Raw genomic sequence first — 19,689 nt, forward strand, 5'->3', positions numbered from 1 at the left:
GGTTGCTTTCTCTGGTATGAAAATGTTTCCCATTCCTGCAAATACATATACATGCACACTCCCTCCCTTGCAAGAAAGTTACCTGCCTACCCTGGCTTTGGTGTGTTTTGTGCTTTTGTGACTCAAGTACATTTTTACTTTAGATAATGGTCAAATGCTTTTGCCAGAGGAATTGAGAAAGCAGTAAATAGTGAGAGTGAGAGTGGAAGGGAGAAAGAGCCCCCAGAAGAGTGAAGCCAGTACTGGAGATGGGGTATGTGAGAATTTTTTTGTCAAGTTAGGCTCTGTGCACTGTCCCTTATATGGTTGCAGCCTGACTGCTTAAATTAGTCTTCACTAAACTGGAAAAATGACATCACCTCTGCTTCCTCTATATTTAGAAGCCTTAAGGAGGAAACACAGTGGGGAAAAAATAACTAGTATAGGCTTCCTAGATCCAGTACAGTGAAGTTACCTAGACTTACCCGAGTTATCTTTGTTAATGATGTTAAAGATGATCTCCAAATCCTTTCTGTATCTGCACAGTGTTTCCACCAAAGCTGGCTGAGCCTGGTTTTGAAATTGCATACAGGAAGACATTCAGACCTTGGTTTGAGTTAGTTTAACCAACAGAATATGTACAGTCCCATTCCATTTTCCTAATTTAACTTGTCAAATGTTAAAAAAAAATCCTTATGCTTAAGTTCCCTGGAATAACACTTTGTGCCTTGCCCTGAGGAATAATCAGATAAACCCTGTCACTTTCAGATTGGCAGAGCAAGGGGGAAAGGAGCCCTTCACACCTCCTACCTTCAGTAATTATTTGTGGAAATATGGATAATCTAGGGAAGATGGTATAGGGAATTGGCTCTGGAGCATGTTTAAAAAGCTCATTTCAAGGAGGGTTGAGTTCTCTGGGCAAGATTTGTCGTATCTCCTCAGCTACATTATCTAAACGCCCTTGAAAGTCAACGGAAAGTAAGAAGCAGTTCTAGCATGTGATTCATCCAACCTATTTTAAGCATCTACCTTAGCAGGGAATGATGATTCGTACCCAAGCAGTGCTCATTTTCTTCCAGTGACTATAAAAGGAAGTTTGACAACTAGTTCAGATGTAGATGTCTACCTGATTGGCCAAACCACTGTCTTGTGCTTCAAGTTGCACCAAAAGCTGTTCCTCCAAGATTTGTGAGGAGGTGTTTTCGTCCTTACCTCTTTTATAGGTTGATCCATTTTCAAATCATAAAAACATGACATGAAGTCAACTTGTCCATCCGGGTTCATCTGTGCTAACCGAGGCCGCAGCATCCTCCAGGGCAGTTCCAGCTTTAGGACAGACTCCATTGCTGCAGCCCAGTCAGGGACAGAAATGCAGCCTGCCAGAAGGGGTCAGTTCGTGGTTACAAGCGGAACATGGCACAGCATATGTCAGTCACCAGCACACCTTCACAGCCGCTCTTAAGAACGGTTGCGAAGCACAAATATTTTCTCTTAACCCCAGGATAAAAGCCCTCATAACAATGAGCAGAGCACCCACAGATGCCTCCCAACCTCAACAACTTTGCGATGCTATTAGGATGTTCAGCATATTTTAACACCTTTAGAGAAAAACAGATTATGCCATAAAGAGTACTTCAGATTTCAGCTGAGCTGCAGTTAGAGCGACACGTGGCTGAAAAACTCAGCAAGACAGAATGTCAAACAACTGTTCAGTGGCCAAAGACACAGTACCATCATGTTACTGAGTGCCCTTGTAGGGGCATGGTCAAGTGAGGAGCCATCACAAGGAAAAGCTGTATTTGTGGTAGAAATCAACTTCTTACTCCTACATAAAAACTTCATCTATTAACTTACCACTGAATTTTCTGCAGCTGATAGGTGAAATTGTGTCTGCTGAAGGTACAGGCAGTCAACTTTCCTCATGTACCTCCCAGACTCGGAAGGACACTAGTTCCCCCTTGTCTGAGACCCTAGTTCCCTATCTGACATCTGAAGACACCACCTAAGAGGAGGCGGTGACCTTTGAGATTCTGGAACTGGATTTGCCTGCCCATACTCTCCGCCCAACAGCAAACATCATTTCTTTATTTGCCCATGTGTTTCAGTTTTCTTCTTCCTACTTAAAAGCTTCATCCTCTCAAGTTGTTTTCCAGGGCTAAACACTTGCCAACACCTATTGTCCTCCGTGGTCAGGAAGAACAAGGTCAACCAGCCTCTGCTGCCCTCCAGCCTTACACTGGCAGGCAGGCAGGATCCCTCTCCATTGGGTTTGTCCCTTCTGCCCCACACACACATGGAAGTGTTTTCCCCATAGCAGCAACTGGATATAGAGGGAGTGGTACCTGTGCCATTGAGGTCGTATTGTGCAAAAGCACTAATGAGTTCAGACCTATGAGCATAAATCAGCTCCTGTAAGGACTTTAAGGCAGATGATTCAATTGTGCCCACCCTAGGAGGAAAAAAAATCAGAGCATATAATTAAAGAATTTAAATCCTCTGGCATTTTATACTTTTTAACAATCATTATCATATTCTTTTATCCTTTAACATGTAGTATGGTTAAGTAGGATGACCCAAAGCATACTAGAGAACACTGGAGGGAAGGGGGGGAAAGCCCCAAACCAAACAAAACCAAAAGTGCTCCATAAGAATAATCTGAGTTTATGAGATAACTGAGTTTATATAGGTAATTCTAAGGTGCTTTCCTTTGGTAATGTGACCACAGTGCTAGGCATGGCAAAGCTATGATGAACTTTTTGGACTCAATTCATAACAGGATTTGTCCAGATTAACACTGCGGTCTTCAAGCAAACCTGACAGACAGGTGGAGACCCTTTACAAGTCCCTGACAGTTGTCTGTTCTAACCTCTTACCTTATCTAATTACCATTGGGAGTTTCTCAGGAAACCAAGTTAGAGCATTTAGAACAGGTTTGGTCAACTGTATTAATTTTTAAATGGTAAAACAGAAAACCAGGGAAAATGAAGAAAAATAGATGCCTATTCAATTATTCAGTCAAGCTCCAGATTTGTGGCAGGTGCTCACAAGCGAGTACACACTCACTGCATGCAACACACAGCTTTACCTCTCCAGAATATTCAGACTGCGTGTGTGCTTGCTGGATTGAAACTGTACAAACCGAGGAATTAGTTCAGGGTCCAGTTTGACGTATGCTCCCCGGTTACTCCCCTCTTCGTAATAGTTAGAGGCAGAAAAGATAGTGATAACCTGATTATAGGAAACAAAGAAACTGAATTGGTTAGAACAGCTTTTCTTGACACTGAGTTCTGAAACGGACTTTAGAAAAAAAGGCAGGTTACAAAATTAAGTGGCTACATGTAAAACCATGTCATTCACCAAATTGCTCTTGCCTTTTGAGTCAGAGCTCTGGGCCTGTATTTTTGACCTGTCATAGGAAGACTTGAGTTCAGAGGCCAGTGAGATATACCGTGCTGTTTAACAGAAATCTCTTTCTAAGACAGATCTGGTTTTCAGGATTCTTGCTGGCTTCCCAATACATCACATCAGAAAGCAGGGCCAGAAGAGAAATCATTAAGTTAAAAGGCTTCTAGAGCCTTAGAACATCTCTTGCACTGTATTTACACACAACTCTTCTCAGGGATTTTGTTGATGTCCATTTCTTTTCATGTGAGTAATAAACTGGTCGCCACTCCCTGAAGCTGTAAAGATTTTTGGTCATCACAGCTCGGTAATTTATTATAACATCTATCTAGCACAAAGTTCCCCCAAACCCAATTTAAAGAAGTCACTCTCTTTTTTTATTTTTTAAATAATTTTGCAGACAAATCTACTGTGGATGTGCCTGTGAAATTCATAGGAGAATTATGCTTTACACAGAAGCATCTTACCTTCCCACCATGACTGATGTCATAACCTTCCCGCTTAAATTCATGAGACCTGATGAGAATCTTCAGATTATACCTTTGAAAGATCTTGGCAGTGACATCAGGACCAAAGTAGCAGCCTGCTCCTCGACTCTTGTTTGGTTTACAACCATTTTGGCTTCTTGGGTCACTCCAGAGAACGTCAAGGATCTACAAATAGCAAACTCAAGCAAGTGAGGACCGATAGTAGGTGAAGACTGACAGGCTGTGATGGTCTTAAGTACTGACCATAGCAAAAGCCCCACAGTACAGGGAGAAAACACTTGAGCTAATATATTGGTCTTCTGTTTCCTTCCTTCCTCTCAGAGAACATTTTTTTGGGCTGAAACTTTTGTTCTACTTTTCTTAAAAAATATGATCTAGATTTTGGGCGAACTTTTTTCAGATGTAATACCATTTCAGCAAAGTACCTCCTTTCACAGCTGAGTTTTTCAGACTTGGACAGGTGCCTCAGGAACAGTACCTGGGCTATTTTGAAGAGTGCAAAAGCTGCCTTCTTTGCATGTAGGTGTTTTACCTAACCTAAGCTTGGGAGTGCCTGCTCTAAACATGACAAGAGTTGCCTTTGGCTTTATTGTCTTCAGTTAGCTCATGTTTCAAAACAAGATTTTACATATTAGCATTTTAGCAGGATTCAGAGATGACGATGAATTATCATTATTTAATTGTAGTCAGTAGCAAATATTAGTCAAAATGTGTTTGTTTAAATCTTGCTGGACAAGGTTTGCACTAACACATTCCACTTCATGTTTGTGAGCATGGCTCAGTGGATGATTGATTAGCTGGGGGAATGTCAGCTTTGGGGGTGTGGGTGGGTGTTGCTTGTGCCCGTTATGTTACTTTGTAGGTCAGATAGGTATCACATTTTCAGAGACAGATTTGCTGGGCAAATTAAGCTTTCCAAATTGCCACAACTTATTAAATTACAGTACAAAAAAGCTCCATATTGGTTCCAGTATTCAAGAGGAAATGAACAACCAGAGGACAAAAACTTCCCACTTCTGAGTAATTAGCCTGTAGGTCTCAGTAGTTGGTGTTTTTTTTGGGCTGTATCAGCATTCAGTGGCCAAAACCACAGCCAAAAAATGGAGCTCACTCTCACCAACAACTGCAAAGTTTGACCTGCTTAAACTGATAACCACGTATGTATCAACAGATTCAACCACACGAGGGCATACAAACACATTTCATACTAAGCAGATTCCTCCTCTTAATGGCTAAGAAAGGAAAACACTGGGCAAATTGTACTTGTAAGGTATAAAATCCCAAGCCTTTATTACCAGGTCTACAAAAAACATCCAAAAAACTAATAGCTGTCTAGTGTATGACTGGTTTCTTATTAAGAGACAGTTCTCTATAACTCAAACATACTGCCTGAACAGAACACCTGCTGGTTTTGTGCGGGAGGGTTTTGGTATCGGTCTGTGTTTGGTTTCACCTACTTGTTTCCATTCCTCCTGGGTGGGGCCTGCAGGCAAATTTGAGCCTGAAGGCTCAGTGGAGCTCAATGAAGAGTCATGCTGTGTCTTCCCAGCATCATGCTGATTGGCAGTGTGTTTACTGAGGCCAGTTGTGGAAATTCCCTCCTTCTGGTCGTGTCTGCCTCCCGCTGACTTGGGCGGCCGTAGCAAAGATTTCAACTTTAAAAAAAACACAACAAACTGAAAGGGTTACCAGCACATAAAGTTGATGCAGAGATTTTAGCTGAAAGGCACATCAGTTCGTGTTTCTTCTACTGAAGAAAACTCAATGGGAGTTCAACTCAGTGTTGAACTCTTATAATGTCCTGAACTCACAGGTTTGGAGGAAGCTGAAGGTGTTGGCACTTGCAGAAATTTTGCTTTATACCTATCAGCGACCAGCCTCTTCAGAGCTGCTCTCATATTCTTATCCAGACACACAGACTTGTTCCAACCACAATCAATCTTAATGTCTCACTGCACAGCGAGTATGACCTAGGCTTAGGGATGACACTTAAGTGCCCAGTTTTTCTGAAAACAAAATACATAGTCATACTGTACTGAAGATGAAACTGCATTCACTACTGTTCTGATGCAGTAGCATGCTGTTAGGTTAATTTGGCTAAAATAAATGGTATATGAGGAAGATAACAGTGAAATTGATGAAGTATTACATCAGGCCTTTTATTGTTAAATCAACCTCTTGCAACATGCATGGGCATTTGCTTTTCTGGAGTGGTGTGCTATAGCTCCATGAATGACCATTAACAGGGACTTTTCACCAGGGAGCGTCTTCTCATTTGAAAGTTTCTCTTACTAGCTTATTTCCAGAATAAAACCAAAAAATAACCACAACCAAAACACACATACTCCACAGCCCCCCCAATTTTACTCTTTAACGAAGAAAACGACTGATTCAAAGGAAAATGCAACCACTGGGTTATTCCCCAGTGCACTGGCCAGTATTTGAGACCTGTCAGATGCCAGCTGTACCAATTAAAATACATCACTTTGCCTTGAGTGATACCGCCCTGGGTTGTGGCCCACATATGTCTCATTAGCAATGCTCTCCTGCGGCAGCAACTTTGACCTGTTAATTCTGCATTTCACAGATACTGCATCAGAAACACGCAGAGCCCAGCCTTGGTGAAAGCGTGTGCAGAACTCGGCTCAGAGTTAAGACACCTACATCTGTAGTTAGGTACCCAGTTTTAGTGTACAGTGGTACAGCCACAGAGCCCAGATTCTGATGATCAGAAGTACTCACTGCCCTTTTTCACACCTTTGAAAGACAGAGACACACCTGACGGTCCTGTAAAGCATTTATTTCTGCATTAGAAAACATGAGTGTGACAGAAATAGCTCTGGACTCCACAGACATTAATGACAGGGTACACTATGTTGCTTAAATATAGGTCTCCTGTGCTATCTGAGATGCTTCACTATGTCTGTGAATCAGCGTGAGGGGGGCAGATACAAACCCAACCTAAAGAAGACTGGTGGAGGAAACCTACAAAGAAGACTTTCTTCAGAGGCAGGCAAAAGCCATAGAGAACATCCCTAGCCTATGGGGTGCTTCCATGAACAGCACTGGAGACATGTGCCTAAGAAATTATAAGAACTGGACCTCCACCAAATCTCCTGGACCTCCACTGATTATAAGGAGCCTCAGCACCCCAATCACAAGCAGACATCTTGATTTAGTTGTCCAAATTGAGACCAAATCCCACACCATTTTCCACTGATTTGAAAGAGCTGTGTTTGCTCACTATTTCAGAAAAAAACATGAACATTTCTGGCTTTTAAATCCCTGAAAAGCAGTAGTTTCTGTTTTTTCAAGGCCAGGTCTTAAGTTTGGTCCCTCTGGAAAGGCTCTCCCACATGTAAAACACTCAGCTGCTGCCAAGGGAACACCTCACAGGTGGAGAACCTCCCCCACAGAGCAGATGGCAGAAGCAGAGCCCCAGGACAAAAGCCAGCACTAGAAATATGTGGCTAGATTGGTTTCCAAAGTGTTTTTGAATCAAGTACTTTTTATACTTTCTGGCTAATGCGTCATCACTGCAGGAAGGGGGTATCTAAAGTGTTTTTAGCTATTTTAAAGTCAAAAGACCCGTGCTATTTTACAGCAGCCAAACAATTGGCTCACAACACCTACTGAAACTTCCCTTCCTAAATGCTGATTTTGAAGAAAAATAGGACTTTTCCTTACAGCAACCATTTAATTTCCTAATGCAAAAATCAGCATTTGTACCCCCATGTGGATATATGATCTCTTACCTTATTTCTTTCAAGTGCCTTCAGGAAATCCAAATTTGTGGTGTCTGAAATCCCTCCGTGTAGGATGAGAACTTTGTTATCAATTATAGTGGCAAGGGGTAGCCAGCTGAAGACATCTTGCAGAAGATACAAAATCTGTGTACTGTGTTCCTGTAAAATATTCTCTTACATTAGATCCGATTTCTGGCAGATTCTGTTGCTTCCATAGTCAAGATTTTGTTGAAGCATCTGCTACAGTCTATATGAACAGTTTTGTCCAGGTGACAACCTGAATTGCAACACTGGCAAACATGTTCTGACATTCACTTTAGGGCCATTTGATTGTGTAATTAGCTTTTCTTTCACGGTCACCTCTTTTTGTGTTCTCGAGTGGCCTTATGGATGTTATTTATTTCATCCCATAGATCTCTGAGAATAAGAGGCTAGCACTTAAAATTGTTTTATCCACTGATATGCCAAAATAATTTCAACTACATCACTAAAGTAATTCTGTGTAACACCTACATAAACTGCTTGGAAGTCTCCTTGTTTTCACAGATCTCATTTTACATCTGCAAGACTACAAAGAAAATACAGGGGAAGGAAGAGGAATCTTACCTTGTACTTACTCGAAACTTCTTTTGTGAAGCCATATCTGAAAATAGGACAGCATCATGAACTGTTTTTCAGTATGCTCCTTCTGCATGGTTTCCTGTGCTATAGTGTTTGCCAGGAGTTTTCTAGCCCCATTTTTCTGCTGCCATTCCATCTCACCTCAGTTTAAATGTGCTTTCTTCCACTCCGTCTCAAGAACGGAGTTAAACTGATTTCTTGTACATACAGAGATCAGGAGCAGAATTCATCCTAATAATCATTAAGTGGCCATTTTACCAACTTTACCTTTTAAATACCAGATAGAAATTTCAAAGGAACCTAAATGATTATAAGCAAAAATTCCCACAAAGCCTCCCCAGTTTTTGTCCTAAATATCATATCAATCATATCGTATCATATCATATCATATCATCAGAGAATCATATCATGGAATGCTTTGGATTGGAAGTGACCTTACAGATTGTCTGGTTCCAACTCCATTGCCATGGGCAGGGACACCTTTCACTAAAACAGGTTGCTCAGAGCTCCATCCAACCTGGCCTTGAACATGTAACTTTCTTAGACAATGTCATCTATTACGTCTTTTCCCCCACAAGGGTCAAAGATTTTGATACCTCATTCTTGTAACACCAAGATATCCTTGGTCGAGGGGCATTTTCACAACACTCAGCTTTCAAATTTATGTATGTGTAGCACTGATAATCAAAATGCCCAGCAAAGAGCCATACACAGGAATGCATCTGTGCACTCCATACCATCACAGCTTTCGTTAATATTTCTGCTATGGGTGAGAATTTTCCTACCTCATAAATTAAGTAACTGATCTTGGTTTATGTTTGTTGGTTTTGGGGTTTTTTTATTTATTTTTTAAATTAAGTGCTGAAAAAGTAAGTATGTGAAACTGATTCTCTTATATGGATCATTAATAGGACTTGACTATGGCCTCTAACCCAGGTCTGTGCCTGTGTTAAAACAGCACTGTATTCTGTATGGACACATGAAATGATAGAAGGGGGTCAACAGGTTACCCACCAGTTCAGTCAACCAAAGACTTAACTGGGATGGCTTAGAATTGTAGGGACTAAGACTGAGGAGTTCTTCCCACATCTGTGAGATGATTTTTTCTACAAGTCACATTTTCACTACAGCCAGAGCCACTGGCTGTGCTCACGGCCTTGGCAGTGCTGTACAGCTGAGTACAAATGTCTGTATTAGAAAACAGGGTCTTAGCTCTTTCTGCAATGGGACAGATGACACCTCCCAACCAGTGAACCTCCCCTGGGTGGAAACTAGAATATTTACCTGCCCCTTGTGTTTGAGAAGTGACATCTTAGTCTAAAGTTAACTGAAATATCAGCTTTAACTAAATATATGCTTTAACTCAAATATCCTTCCATCTGTCCTCCTTTCCCAATTTTGATACTCTGGAAGCTGCACTAAGGCCTCTGACTTCAATGGATTGTGACTAGGTCAGAGACAAGATATGGTTCTCATGTGTGTAATGAGGATGTCCCTCCTCCCCACACACATCTTGAAGACGCAAAGCTACACCTGAATACTTAATAAAATATTATTTGTATTTTAGAGTGTCACAGTGGTTAAGTAGCATTCAAAAGCTCAAACATTTCTAGTGAAAGGCCAGATACTACCCACCCTGCCCTCCAAAATCTACCTCAGGTTCATCAGGTAGTCTTCATGGTTTCCTCTATTCAAGGATATATTATTGGGGTAGATAAGAAAAAATGCAAATAAGATTATAAGTATTTCCAAAGAATTTTTCCCTCTGTCAACATAATCACCATTAAAGACATAACGGTTTTGTTCTGAAGGCACACCATTCTGCAGGAAGAAACAAAAAAAAAGGATATTTAGAGATGCTGCTATGGTACTATAATAAAGGAAATAGTATTTAAATGAGATCACATTGTTAGAAAATCTGAAAAACTCTTGCATAATAGAGAAATCTAAAATGTAGCATTTCTTTATTTGCACTGCTTAGAATAAAAACCTCCATATCAGACAACCTGTATGAGCCATCAGAAAAGAGATGACCTCTCTAGCTGTTCTTGTGATGCCATCTCTAATCCTTTCCTCTATCTAATAAATTAAATGGGACCAAAAGGGACATCAGTCTCGTAATAAAATATACTTTTCCATTAATGCAACTGTCTCCAGGAAATTGTGCACTTGCAAACAGAAGGGAGTAATTCACTTTGAATGGAAGGTAAGAAATCCATGAAAAATTGTCTTCTGACACAAGTTTCAAGGTCCTTATGTTTCCTTACGTGGTTAGAAAATGGATTTAATATATTTACATTGTTTGCAGTGTATGCTTCCAAAACTCCTGAGAAAGACTATAGTCCAGAGGATATAAAATCTTAATACAGAACTCTGAAGAGTTTGATTTCAGTTGCTTTAATCCTGAAAGCACTACTTGAATTTTACTCACATGGCACTTTGTCCCCATCAGGGCAAGAATATACTTGAAAGCTCACAAGCCTGAGAGGTTGTACATACAGGTATTTCTTACTTTATTTTTTCTCTGAAGATATACAGCAATGCTTTATTATGAATGGTTACTCATCAAAAGCTACTAGTTTGAATTGATGGTATGTTTCATTAGATTAATTACCAGTACATCAATGGGTGCCATCAGCTTACAGAAAACATAGCATCAACTATACGTAGCTTCCTCATTTCCAATCATGAGTATCAGAAATATTATTTCAACCTTTAATTTGCCAGAAAAAGGAAACCTCTGTTCTCACAACTGATATGCACAAGAATTATCAATAGAACATCTATAAAATCACATCATAACTGTGGAAGCCACTCTTAACAGGTTTGGCAGCATTGCAAGACATCCCACTTTTGAAGATAGCTACTGTGTCAGTGTCAAGCATTTCTTGTGTTCCTATGGCATTCCCAGGTATACTGCCTTAGCAGGTTTATTGCACGATGCATGAGTTGGCCAGGGGCTCAATTAAATGTTTAATTTGAATTCATAAGGAATATATTTTTTTTTGTCCCAGTCAGTGTCCCGTGCTGTTATGTCAGGATGCAGTAGTGAATCCTGGTCTCTTGATCCTGACTGCTGTAAATATGGCTTCCTTGGATTTTGCTTGTCCTGAGCCCTTTCCAGGTTTACTTAGAAGAGGCCCGTGATTGTTCTGTGCTCACAGGAGTGGCAATGTATGAGACTCCGCTAATGAAGTGGGTTGTAGTGGCTTTAAAAAAGAGAGAGGATGGATTTCAGGACTGGAACAGACAGGAGAAATTCAGAAGCAGCTTCTGGAAAGATGAATTAATAAAAGCTTTGCCTTAAAACCAATAGGCATGTGAATCACCAGTAGATAGTGAGTATACATGCAACCACTCTGTAGCTGCAATCCTCTCGGAAAGACAGATCTACTGAAGTAGTCTCCAGACTCTATCATCCTTTTGGAAAAACTTACACACCATTTTAGTTTTTAACAAGTTTGTTTTGGATTTTCAACTTCAATGTGACATTTTAGTTTTGTTCCACACTCATGCCAAGTTTTTATTTCCTTTTCTGTGGTTTTGACCAATAAGAGCAAAACTAAATTAAAGGCTGTTGCAGCCTCTGACATGTCAGAGAGGCAAACAAGGCCTTCTAATGATTAGCAACTTGCTGCTGGGCATCATTACTGTATCTACCGGGTTAGTGATTAATTAACTTCCGTTTGCTGTTGGCACTTTTTACAGCTTCAGGCTATTTCTATCCATAGCATCCATTTAACAATCTAACTTAGCAATACATAATTTAAAATTCAAGTGTTTCAAGGAATTTCAGAAAATGCTGTAATTTAATGGAGATTAATGCAGGGACTGAACAAACCTGACAAATTGGCTATTGAGGAAAAAAAGTAATTATCTTAGCCTCACCCAAGCCAGGTATAATAATTATACACAATCTACAGCACTGTATGTATAAGCCATATATTGCAAGCTCTGTGTGTTTGCTGTTGGTGGTTTGTAGAATTGCTGTGACAAGCCCTGGACAGAGCCCCATGGTCAAGGTGCCTGGTCTGCATGCAGCCCTCCAAAACCCATTTCAGCTCTGCATGGCTTTGTTCAGACTGAGATCACTACACTCATGGCACTGTTTAGGATCGCACCCTCTTGTTTAAAGTTATAGGTGGTTCATGCCAACTTAGAGGATGACATCCCTTCCAACTGCAACAGAGTCAGTGATGATGAAAAAAAAAGGGATCCCAGAAGCTGGCTGGGTTTGCTGCTCATCTGAGTAACTGCTCAGAGGGGACAGAAAATACTGTGTCATCTAATTTGCTTCTAAATAACTAAGGAGCTCTAATATGTGCTCTCTATATCCTCAACCACTTTGAAATGACAAAATATTTGTCCATTTTATTCTGTTTGGTGGAAGGACTTCCCTAGAAGTTTAACAGAGAATGACTGGGTGTTATCTCTAGTCCCTGAAATCAGTGGGAGTTTTGGCTCTGAATTTACTGAAGTCAGGATTAGAGTTGCGTAGAGGCTTTTTTTCCTCTTTATAGCATCCATTAGAGAGGGGAAAAAGAATCGTTGTCTGTTTACTCCAAAAGAGTAAAATGCAGGCTGACTGCAGTTATAAATATAACTATTTAACTGTCCAAACATTTATCTTCAAAATAGTTATTTTTCCCATTCCAGGTTCTGTGTATGAAAACGATGTGCATCATACTCTTATTCCAGTTTCAAAAAGAGAGATTATCTAATTAAAAGAACATCTAAAATACTGCAAGCCTAAGACCAGTTAAACATAGTTGATTAATGAGGAAAGCAGAACACTGTAAAAAGGTCTGATTCTACTTCAACTAAACTTCAACAGGCTTCAGGTATGCACTTGGGCAAAACAACCACATTTCCATTCAACAGGTGTCAGATAAAGTGTAACAAAGTTGGAAGCAGCAGGAGAATTACATTATTTAAACACATGGTTTAGCTCACTTCAGTCTCGATTCAGTGCAGATGAATGTATAAGGATCAGACACAAACCTTTTCCCCCGGAAAGCTCAAATCAAAGAGAGTATCTGCTAAATGAAAGGTGGTGATTCATGCTGAAGATAAATGTGAAACTAAATACACAGCATTTCCTGCATCTTCAGTTAAATATATAATTGTTGAAAAGATAGCCTGGAGCTTAATTTTTTTTCACATCAGTAAAACAGAGCTATGCTTTTTTAACATGAAAAGAAGGATATGTAAAGGGTGCCAAAAGAATTTCTATTTTGTGAAGACTATGTGATTGCTTTAAAGGCTTAAAAAGCTTTTAAACAGCACTCTTTTTTGTTTCCTGTTAAAAAAAAAAAAGTAAGAAAACCCCTGCAGGTGTCAGTGGAGGGCCTAAATGAAAGCTTCTGCATTTTTTCTGGAGAGTCAAAATTATCCACGGTGTAGTGGTACATCAGGAACTAAGGTTCTATTTTAGCAGACTTTAGTCAATATGGAATTTAAAATAGAGGCAGAACTTCGGAGACACTGCAAGGAGCAGTTTAAGTTTTGGCTCATGCTCCATCAAGCTCCATCTCAGCTTTTAGGAAAATAACTGTCTCCTAGATCTCCTCCTTCACAGTTAGCAGGAGGATACAGAGAAGGAAAAGCTACGACAAAGACAACAAATTGTTCCAGGATTTCTGTGTGTGGTATATAAACACCTCATGTACAGTTTTAACTGTGATAAATCTGTCAGACATAAATATGTTTTCTTAACATCAAGTCACATAAAGTAAAAAGGCTACATCTCAGAGAACCTACTTACCTTATAGAATATCAGCAAAAGATCATCCAGGTTTCCATGTAAATCTCCTACAGGAAACAAAAACATGTATTTTTTTTCATTTTCTCACAGAGGAGGAAGAAACTGGAATTATAAAACTGGAATTAGTTAGTACTAACAAGTTTTCCCCCATGTGTTCCTTATGTATATAAAAGCAAAAAATGTCACTAAAAGACATTTTGAAGTATGATAGACCTCTACATACTAATGAATTTAAGTTTACTAAGTAGCCCTCTATGTACTGCACAACTGAATGTCAGTTTTAGGGACAGATTTTGATTGCTGCCAGCAGGATTTGATGGAGAGTGTCAAGAACTGGCCATGTTATTATGCCTCAGTGCTAAGGCCACAGGAACAACAGATTTGGCCCTTTCCGAGAGGTTTGTTTGGAACAGGCAGGGGGATTTCACCCCAACACAAAGGATCACTGCAGAATAGATCCCCTCTGCATGTAACTGAATTTCATGCTCACAGAGCCAGCCTTCTCATGTCTGACTCACCACCACAAAGCCAGAGAACAGTTTCAAAACCTATCTTGTGATCATTTGCTTTCCTGACCAATGATTAGGAAAAGAGAAGTGATATTTTTGCCCTGTCTACATGTTGTCTTTGCAACTTTTTATTGTGAGCCTGCTGAATTAATTCTAAGGGATTCTTCAAGCTATGACAGATATTCATCACATTTCAGACATATATTTAATCTGCATTATTAATTTGAAATTAAAAGAAAATGGAGAGAGGGATACCTTATTTTAAGGAAATCAACATTTTGGACCAATTAGGCTTAAAAATTGGTCATTCATCTTCTGCAGAAGTTCTTTCTGGTTACAAAAGCTTTTAGTTTCAATACAGGAAAAGGATCCCTTTAGATGCTGCTTACACAGTGCAAATGCAATACAAACATGAAGAGGTACGTTTTCTTAACAAGAACATATGAACAAGTATAAATCTGTGTTTCCTTGGTTTGGAGAGGGGTCTTGTTGGTTTGGTTAACAAATTATTGTTTATACAAGACCTCACTTAAACAAACCCTTTCCTGGCAATCAGAGTATGTCTATAAGCACATCTTAAATAACATTTGTTCTGCATGTGTCACAATACCCTTCCTTATATATAATGGCCAGTCTTCGCGAGCGAAGATTTGGGAAAGGTCATTAACCCTTCCAGCCTGCGCAGTGGATTTTTTAGGTGAGACACAGCGTGCGCTGAACTGAGCCCACCCTTTAGTCCTGAGGTTCATCTGCCAGGGCCGAGCAAAGCTTGGACAGTGGCAGTGAGGTCCCCAGGATGTAGGTTTTGTTTAGAGTGACCTTCTCTTAGGTGGATTGCCTTCCACGGCTGATGAGCTCCACCTGCCCAGGGGGCCGGGAATCGAACCCGGGTCGCAGCGGTGAGAGTCAGACACTCTAACCACTAGACCACCATACCCTTCCTTATACTACTTTACTATTACACACAGCACACGCTGATAGCTGTCAAGAGTTATGTCACCATTACTGTTCTGTTTTGGAGCTACTGCCTTCTGTGGTGAGTCAGGATACTGCATTTCATTATTCATAATTTACAAAAGTATAGCAAAATAGATGGGCAATGAGCTCTTAGTTCTTTACTGTGTACACATCACATCATTCTGTGAGGCTAATTTGTTGGTTGTATAAAGGCTGATCCATCCTCTTGGGTCTCCTCAGAAATCAGGGTTTATTATAATTTTAATTTATTTGAGATAGTCATGCTGTCAATTAAAGGTCTTTTTTGCCACCCATATTAAGCCCTTATTAAAATCATTACAGAGTAAATTATGATGGCAAGATCAGAAATGAGTGAGGGGAGAGAGAGGTGAGACTTGCAGCAATCAAAATACTTGGTGGCATTTTAGAGGTGGAAGTGCAGGAGTATTTAAGCTACACTGCAGTGTTAGCTGAACGAATACTGACTCAGAAATGTTAAACAAGAAAAGGAAAGAGGAGTGAGGGACTTTCTTAAAATATACTTAGTATGACTCAGGAACTTTATTTTTGTTTGTTCCAATTTATGCATTTGTGAGGAAAACAATCAAATAAATAAAAGCATCAAGAACTTTCTTGTAATGGCAAAATTTGGAAATGTCTGTATCATTCTCTGACCACTTAGAATATCAACCCATAGCCCAAAGCATTTATCTTCTCTGGCACCTTACCACAGATAGTTATATCCTTGGAGTAGGAAGTTGAAAGATGGGTGATATTTGGCATCAACTTGAGAACTCTCCTGGTTTCACACAGTAGCTGCAGTACATAGTGGGGATGAAGCCGCTGGGAAAAAAAAAAAGCAGGTAGAAAAGGAAAACTTCTTAGATTTAGCAATAGATGTCTCTGCTTTATTAATATCAGATGTATCGCCAAAATTATTTATACTACAGACCTCCAGACATGATTACAGGCTGTATGGCTTAGTGCTGGGAATTAGGAACATTCATAGCTTTGCATTTACTTCCCCATGAATGGATATAGGGCCCTTAATAAACCTGCTTTACATATTTTCCCATTTTATTTATAGTGTACTGTTTCCACAGAGATCTGAGGGATTTTGGTAGAGGAGATAGATGAGTGACAGACTGACTTTTCAAGATTCATGTTTTTAAAGCAAACAGAAAAGGCCAGTCATATATAATCATTTCCCTAATAAAATGCCAACCATAGAAAAAAAAGGGAGAGCAGACAGTAAGGTGAAGTCTGGGTGAGCTCATTTATCATGCGCTTTATATTTGATACTTTTACAATCAGCCTCCACAGAAAATTACAGGAAAAAAGTAGTATTATTTAGCAAATTGAAAGGCAAGATAGACCTTTATCCCTTACATACAACATATTGTAATGCACAAATAATCATAAGTTCAAACAAAGCTGTGCCATGCATTTAATGCCTCCCTGCTCCACCCTCATGTTGGGAGTGGGCAGCAAAAGGGCTTGCTCAGGAATATAGAGAATCAGGGACAGCCTTCTCAGCGCCCTGGAAGCTGCAGACAGGAAGCTCTGGAGATTTGTGGTATCACTCTGTTCTGCTACATTAGCAATGCTTTATAGTCACTCTACTGTTACAGTGGAGTCTTGCACACTGGAATGAGGTGATTAACCCTTACACCTCAATGTCTCTAAAAAGAATGAGGTGGGGGACAAAAGAGGACCAAACAAGGAGCACTTTTAACCCAGAAAAAGATGATAGTTTCTATGTTAGCTTAGGACTCCTTCCCCAATCCTCCACTCTCACTGCTAACCCCTGCCTTGCAGCTGCGAAGGGTTCCCATTCCACTTCACTAGTCCCTACTTCCTCCCCAGTGCTGGACCTCGTGGTCATGCAGCAAAGCAGTGAATCGAATCTAGGAAATGGTCTGGCTGAGAACTGACTGCTTTCATTTTATTGTGTTAGCTTCCAGCCAGATCAGTTTCCCAAGACAGCTCACCATGCACCTGTATGATCACATGGGCCTAGCAGGAAAGGGTAATGGGGTATAAAGGAAGGGTGAAATATCTCTTTCGGCACCAGTTAAGCCATACATTGGATTGTGGAACTACACCTTGACAGAGATGTAAAATAAGTAAAAAGAAATCAAGCTAGTTGCAATTTACCTGTTTATTCCTGAAAGCATGAATAAGAGCATTGGCATCTCCAACAGTAAGGGGGAATGAGAGTCGTGGCCCATAATATGAGTCTGGAACATCAATTTTCTCTTCAAATTCTGTTATATGTAAGCATTCACCCACCACCTGAGGATCAGTAGGGCTGGTGGAAATGGGAGAAACTGGAACAAGAGGGAAAAAAACCAAAAATGTAGAAACTGTACCAGTCCCCATAGAGCTGTAACAGAAGTGACTGAATGTAACTGCTTTAATTGGTGCAGTATTACAGTGCCTAATTCCTGCCTTGTGTAGTGGAAGAGCTCCAGGTCTCCCCAGATTGTTTTGCAATACTAAAACCAACCGACCAAACACCCCAAAACCAAGACAAAAAACCCCAAACCCAACCAAATGAAAAAACAGGAAAAAAACTCTGTTCCAACAGCCAGTAGCTGTGATCAGGGTGCAAAACATTCTGCACTGAAGTTCTGGAGCAGTCTGTTCCCATAGGTAGTGAGAACCATCAGCTGGTACAGACTTCCTTCTCCCCCTGAAGCAAGGAGATACAAAAGTCATGGCTGATCATTCCATGACCATCATATGTTTAAAGTTCAACATTACACTTTTAATACAGGTTGTGAAGATTTATTTCTATTGCTTTATTTTCTAAGTAAAATTTTTAGGCTAAATAGCAGCATGTCAGGGATTATTTTAAAAGTCACCAACAAAATCCTATTTATTCACACTGGATTGCAAAGCACTCCTTGCTGATACAACTAGGAAACAATTCCAGCTTTTGGTTGGCTGCCATGAAACCATTGGATGAAATAAAGTAAACAAAAGCTGAGTGGTGAAAGTAGAGCATAGCTTCTAATTTTCCTGGAACATGGAGAAATCAGGAACATTGCTAATTGGTTCAATCCAGTTTTTTCTTGACATACCCTTGAAATGTATCTGAGTGAACAGCAGATTTCAGTGTTTTCTTCTTGCAGATTGTCTTTATCATATATTATTCTTAAAGAGAAAACCAGACCCTAGAGGAAAGTGTTCTAACAGCTACTGTTGCAGAGCTGCTCTTGTGAGAGGATTGTTGTAAACACCTTTTCTGGACTACAGGTGAGTTTTCTGCAACCTTGATTTCAACTGGAAATAAATATGTATTATTTATTGCTAGAGGAATACCTGTAGCTATGACTCAAAACTCACAGCAGCCAAAACCAGCATGTGGCCTCCTAAATTATGAGATTCATAAAGGCCAACTTGTCTTGCAACTGGATAAAATCCATATTAAATAAATAAATAAATAAATTCATAAAAATACACCCTGGATTAAAAAGACCCACCTTTTTATCAGCGCTTCTGCTGTGAGCTGATTAGCACATTTAGTGCTAATGTAATGTTACACTCATCCATGTAAATGGATTAAGGCATCAGGTGACAGCAGGGTGCTCAGGGCTCACCGTTTCCACCAAGTACAGTTTGATTTGCAGTTTTCCACCACAGTTCAGCTTTGTCTGGCCAGACAACTGAACACCCCCTATGGATTGAAATTGCTGGTTCACACCCAGTGATCAGCCAGGCACACCTGCACCAGTTCTTGTTCTCGCTCTGGCAGCAGTCTCTGGATGGCATCTCCCTCTGCACCCAACCTCTCAGGAAGTGTGTGGCTGCAGACCACGAAGTCAACTTCTCAGACCACCCAAATTCCTCATTTCTTGCCTGTTTTAGCCAGAGGCTCTCCTCATCTGACATGACTACTTCAGATTCAGTGGTCTTCTCAGTATTTCAAGCCTGGAAGATACTTGCCCATGCCTGATTCTACTCCTGCCTTCCCTTCCTGCATGAAGCAGTCTTATCCATCACTTCCCCTCTGAACATGAACTTGCCTTCCTTGAAGTCTCCCTTCCATTTTGGCAAATTCCTAGGCTGGGAAACCCAATCTCCTTCCCTGTAGAGCATATCTCTGCAAAGTACACCCCATTTTCCACTTTTGGATGAGTTGTCAAAAGCCAGTCATGGTCATTACCCTTAGAGTGCACTTACATCTCCTCAGGCAGTCTTTCACCTATTTTAAGGCT

General features: G+C 40.2%; 1 protein-coding gene across 1 annotated transcript in view; it reads right to left on the reverse strand.

Moving 5' to 3' along the window:
- Positions 1–19,689, reverse strand: part of PPEF1 (protein phosphatase with EF-hand domain 1) — a 34,838-nt gene that overhangs the window by 974 nt on the left and 14,175 nt on the right. Inside the window, exons 6-17 of the mRNA XM_039378023.1 lie at positions 17,624–17,796; positions 16,195–16,309; positions 14,001–14,047; positions 9,891–10,057; positions 8,222–8,258; positions 7,625–7,774; positions 5,327–5,524; positions 3,849–4,034; positions 3,065–3,207; positions 2,322–2,428; positions 1,192–1,355; positions 465–549 (exon numbers count right to left, since the gene is read on the reverse strand). Coding sequence (XP_039233957.1) covers positions 465–549; positions 1,192–1,355; positions 2,322–2,428; positions 3,065–3,207; positions 3,849–4,034; positions 5,327–5,524; positions 7,625–7,774; positions 8,222–8,258; positions 9,891–10,057; positions 14,001–14,047; positions 16,195–16,309; positions 17,624–17,796 — 1,572 coding nt within the window. The remainder of the gene's footprint in view (positions 1–464; positions 550–1,191; positions 1,356–2,321; positions 2,429–3,064; positions 3,208–3,848; positions 4,035–5,326; positions 5,525–7,624; positions 7,775–8,221; positions 8,259–9,890; positions 10,058–14,000; positions 14,048–16,194; positions 16,310–17,623; positions 17,797–19,689) is intronic.

This window comes from Pipra filicauda, unplaced genomic scaffold, assembly GCF_003945595.2.
Source record: "Pipra filicauda isolate LSUMZ 115617 unplaced genomic scaffold, ASM394559v2 scaffold12_size5214236_pilon, whole genome shotgun sequence".
Classification (NCBI taxonomy): Eukaryota; Metazoa; Chordata; class Aves; order Passeriformes; family Pipridae; genus Pipra; species Pipra filicauda.